Here is a 4,661-nt window from a genome sequence, read left to right on the forward strand (position 1 = left end):
AACCAGTTATGCAAGTTTGAGACTATCTGCCTCGGGATAGAACACCTCGACCCACTCTGTTCACTCTGGCGAAAACCTTAAAAATTCACCACTTTATTGTGTTGTTCATGACCATCTCAGATTGTTTCCTTTTTTATTGTGTACTGTTCTGTAATTCTATGTAAATCGCCTCAACCTTATCTGTTGTGCAGGAATGATATGTAAAACTGTTAAATATCAAAATGGATTAAATGAGCACCGTTGCGCTATAGCTAATGTAAATAAATCCTCGTCTTCAGAACTACAATCCTTCACCTTACACCAAACACAGAACGGGTAAAAGGAACTGATGTTCTATGACTGATAAGCCACAATATTACTGTGCATGTTCTAATGTTCTCAGTTACTGCCATTGCGCCAGTGCAAAAAGGTACTTCTCAGTTTAATCATTAAATATCAGACTAACTCCTTATCACTGCGTTGCTAAGAACCTATACAAATAGATTTGAGAAAAACTTCAGTCACAAAATAAGTTGCTGCCGGAGAGGCTACAACCAAAAGACTATTATCTGCTACAAACATTTCGACAGGTGTTACAGGGCTGCATCCAGGCATATTTTGCTCAATTGAAGTGTTAAGAAGATTACACACAATATCTTTTAGAGATAAATGCTGAACATTATCTAAACAAGCCCGACTCTAAAATCGGGTTCACTCTTACCGTGGCATATAAGCAAGAGAAAACTAAATGTAGAGATATTAACTCTAGGAATACACCTTTTAAAATCACGGGCTGTTAGAACAATTTCAGTGTTCAAACCTGCCTCAATCAAAGCAAAATAACCCAAGTTGAGCCAAAAAAGATTAAGCCATAAATCTCATCTCACTGAATTTGAGAGAATGCACACTGGGAAAATCCTCTCTCAGTGCTCTGAATGCCAAAAAAGTTTCAGCAGTAAATCTTATCTCACTGAGCATATGAGAATCCACACTGGGGAGAAACCTTATCAGTGCTCTGAATGCCAGAAAAGGTTTAGCTTAAAAGCGAGTCTGTATCGACATGTGAGATTCAGCCATAAATCACATCTCACTGAATTTGAGAGAATGCACACTGAGAAAAACCTCTCTCAGTGCTCTGAATGCCAAAAAAGTTTCAGAGATAAATCTTATCTCACTGAGCATATGAGAATCCACACTGGGGAAAAACCTTATCAGTGCTCTGAATGCCAGAAAAGGTTTTGTAACAAACAAAGTCTTTCTCGACATGTATTAACCCACTCTGTAGAAAAACCTTACCAGTGCTCTGAATGGCAGAAATGTTTCAGTTTAAAAAGTAGGCTCACACATCACATACGAATCCACACTGGGGAAAACCCTTATCAGTGCTCTGAATGCCAGAAAAGGTTTAGTTTCAAACCGCAACTTTATCGACATGCATTAACCCACTCTGTGGAAAACCCTTATCAGTGCTCTGAATGCCAAAAAAGTTTCAACAGTAATTCTTATCTCACTGAACATATAAGAATCCACACTGGGGATAAACCTTATCAGTGCTCTGAATGCCAGGAAAGGTTTTATAACAAAAAAAGTCTTTCTCGACATGTAATAACCCACTCTGGCAAAAAACCTTACCAGTGCTCTAAATGCCAGAAAAGGTTTAGTTTCAAAGATAGTCTAAATCGACATCTATTAACCCACTCTGTGGAAAAACCTTACCAGTGCTCTGAATGCCAGAAATATTTCAGTGAAAAAAGAGACCTTACAGTACATACAAGGACCCACACTGGGGAAAAACCTTATCAGTGCTCTGAATGCCAGAAAAGGTTTTGTAAAAAACAAAGTCTTTCTCAACATGTATTAACCCACACTGGGGAAAAACTTTACCAGTGCTCTGAATGCCACAAATGTTTCAGTACAAAAAACAATCTCATTCATCATATAAGAACCCACACTGGGGAAAAACCTTATCATTGCACGGATTGCCAGAAATGTTTCATTAGCCAAACCCAGCTCACTCTGCATAGAAGAACCCACACTGGAGAGAAACCTTATCAGTGCCCGGAATGCCAGAAATGTTTCATTGACAAAAACAGTCTCACTCATCATATAAGAATCCACACTGGGGAGAAACCTTTTCAGTGCTCTGAATGCCAGAAATGTTTCCGTGTAAAATTCAGACTCACTGAACATACAAGAATCCACACTTGGGAAAAACCATATCAGTGCTCTGAATGCCAGAAAAGGTTTTGTAAAAAACAAAGTCTTTCTCAACATGTATTAACCCACACTGGGGAAAAACCTTATCAGTGCTCTGAATGCCAGAAAGGTTTCAGTTTAAAAAGTAGTCTCACAAAGCACATAAGAATCCACACTGGGGAAAAACCTTATCAGTGCTCTGAATGCCAGAAATGTTTCAAAAACAAACTCGGTCTCACCCAGCATATACAGACCCACACTGGGGGAAAACCTTATCAGTGCCCTGAAAGCCAGGAAAGGTTTTGTAACCAACAAAGTCTTGCTCAACATGCAATGACCCATTCTGTGGAACATCCTTATCAGTGCTCTGAATGCCAGAAATGTTTCAGTGTAAAACTTAGTCTCACACAGCACATAAGAATCCACACTGGGGAAAAACCTTATCAGTGCATTGAATGCCAGAAATGTTTCAGTGAAAAAAGAATACTCACTCGGCATACAAGAACCCACACTGGGGAAAAACCTTATCAGTGCATTGAATGCCACAAATGTTTCAGTGAAAAAATCAATCTCACTCACCATATAAGAACCCACACTGGTGAAAAACCTTATCAGTGCTCCGAATGCCAAAAATGTTTCAGCCGTAAATCTGATCTCACTGCACATGTGAGAATCCACACTGGGGGAAAAACATTATCAGTGCTCTAAATGTCAGAAAAGATTCAGAGGTAGTGATGGTTACATGCGCCATAAGAAAACACACCATCAAAAATACTTCAGTGCTCCAAGTGCCAGAAAAGCATCAATTTTAAATGCAATCTCACTCTACATGAGCAGATGCACACAGGGTAAATATATTACCAATGCTGTGAATGCTAGAAATTCCTATTTTTTGATAAGCACAGCCTCACTAACCATAATCAACTCCATACTGATGAAAACCTTATGAGTGCTCTGAACGCCAGAAAAGCTACAGAGAAAAACGCTATCTCACCATGAGAAACTCCAAACTGGAGAAAATCCTTATGCCATAAAAGCTTGAATCTGAAAGACAGAGTTATGCTTCATGAGAGATCCCACTCTGGGGAAAAACCTTATGAATGCTCGAAATGCAAGCAAAGTTTTGGTCAAAAATTACTTCTCACTTGACATGAGTAAACTCACAAGGGAGAAAAAAGCCTTAGGTGTGTTCGGAATGTCAGATAAGGTTTATTCACGAATACAATGTCATTTCACATGAGAGAATTCACACTGGACTAAAGCCTTATACAGGAGGGGAAAGCCAGAAACGTTATACTCAGAAAGGAGATCTCACTTAACATGAGAAATGCACCCACACCAGGTGAAAAGTAAGGCGTATCTTGAGTTGCAGAAAAGCTTCTAATAACCTGACTTTACATGAGAGAGCACATATTGTAGTTGCAATGGGATTCAGCAAGAAATTCTTGCAGGATAACTTAGGCTGCCCGCATGCAGCCTCCAAAGAAATTTCAGGCCTTGAAAATGTTTTAATTGCAACAAAATGCACAATTTGAGTATCTGAAAGTTACAAAACTCTCAAGGTCTTTACTTGACACAGAGAAGTGTTCGTACTTGCAAACATCAACTAATTAACACAAAATTCACAATATTAATGTCTTTAATTTTCTCCACCCAAAAGGTTTCTACTCACACTTGTTTCTTAACATATGACTGAAATCTAAATTTTCATGATAAGATTAGGCCTAGGCGGTGTTCCGCAATGAAGAACTCCGCAAAGTGTCAAAAAAACTCAACCGCTCAACGCAGAGTTCTGCGAGCAGCGGAGTGCGTTAGGGTCAATTTGAAGCGCTTTTTCGGTGAGTAGCACGCTACTCCAGGATCCAAAAATGATTAGTGGTGAATTAGTGTAGGGAAATATCAAATGTTTTTGAGAGCTGGACTTGTTGGTCTGTTAGTTGGGTTGAAGAAGAGAGTGGAGGGATGGAAGAGGGAAATGTTTTCATTTATAGAGCGCTTGCTACCCCTGATGAAGTGTTGAAGCACTTTTCAGCGAGTAGCATGCTACTCCAGAACCCAAAAAGATGAATAGATAGATCAATTATTGTGGGTAGGTTGTTTTATTATATAAGTACAACTGTACGAAAATTCATAAAATTCTGTTGTAAAGTTGTATCCAAGAGGCAAGTATAGTCTCTGATAATAATGTATACAAAGTTGGCTTGCCATCAAGACTGATGCCCCGTAATATTAATGCAAAGTCAGTGGTGCTGAAGTATTTTAGACTCTTGTTGAATTGTAAAATCCACCTTGTAGGTACTGCTATTTGTATCAGGTCCACGTTCTAGGCAGACACAAAGGCCGAAATTTTGCACTATTTACATTAAGCATAATGTAGGTGAACAGATGCCAGTAACCACTGTACAAGCTGTAGTAGGTGCTTAGAAGTAGAGTGACATAGAGGGCAATAAACACTCCACTAACTCTGTCACTCGCTTAGTACAGAC

At 39.1% G+C, this 4,661-nt stretch overlaps 1 protein-coding gene across 2 annotated transcripts; it reads left to right on the top strand.

Annotated features, from left to right (window-relative positions):
* Positions 1–643: 643 nt before the first annotated feature.
* On the top strand, positions 644–3,007 carry LOC147659626 (uncharacterized). Of its 2 annotated transcripts, XM_086951595.1 has the most exons (3): positions 1,050–1,382; positions 1,551–1,797; positions 1,882–3,007. In XM_086951595.1, the coding sequence occupies exons 1-3, from the start codon at positions 1,084–1,086 to the stop codon at positions 2,881–2,883; spliced, it is 1,548 nt and encodes a 515-aa protein (XP_086807721.1). In that variant the 5' UTR covers positions 1,050–1,083; the 3' UTR covers positions 2,884–3,007. The 2 variants fall into 2 exon arrangements, with proteins under 2 accessions (XP_086807720.1, XP_086807721.1); XM_086951594.1 differs by having other exon boundaries at positions 644–3,007.
* Positions 3,008–4,661: the final 1,654 nt, after the last annotated feature.

This window comes from Lissotriton vulgaris, unplaced genomic scaffold (genome assembly GCF_964263255.1).
Source record: "Lissotriton vulgaris unplaced genomic scaffold, aLisVul1.2 SCAFFOLD_11844, whole genome shotgun sequence".
Taxonomy (NCBI): domain Eukaryota; kingdom Metazoa; phylum Chordata; class Amphibia; order Caudata; family Salamandridae; genus Lissotriton; species Lissotriton vulgaris.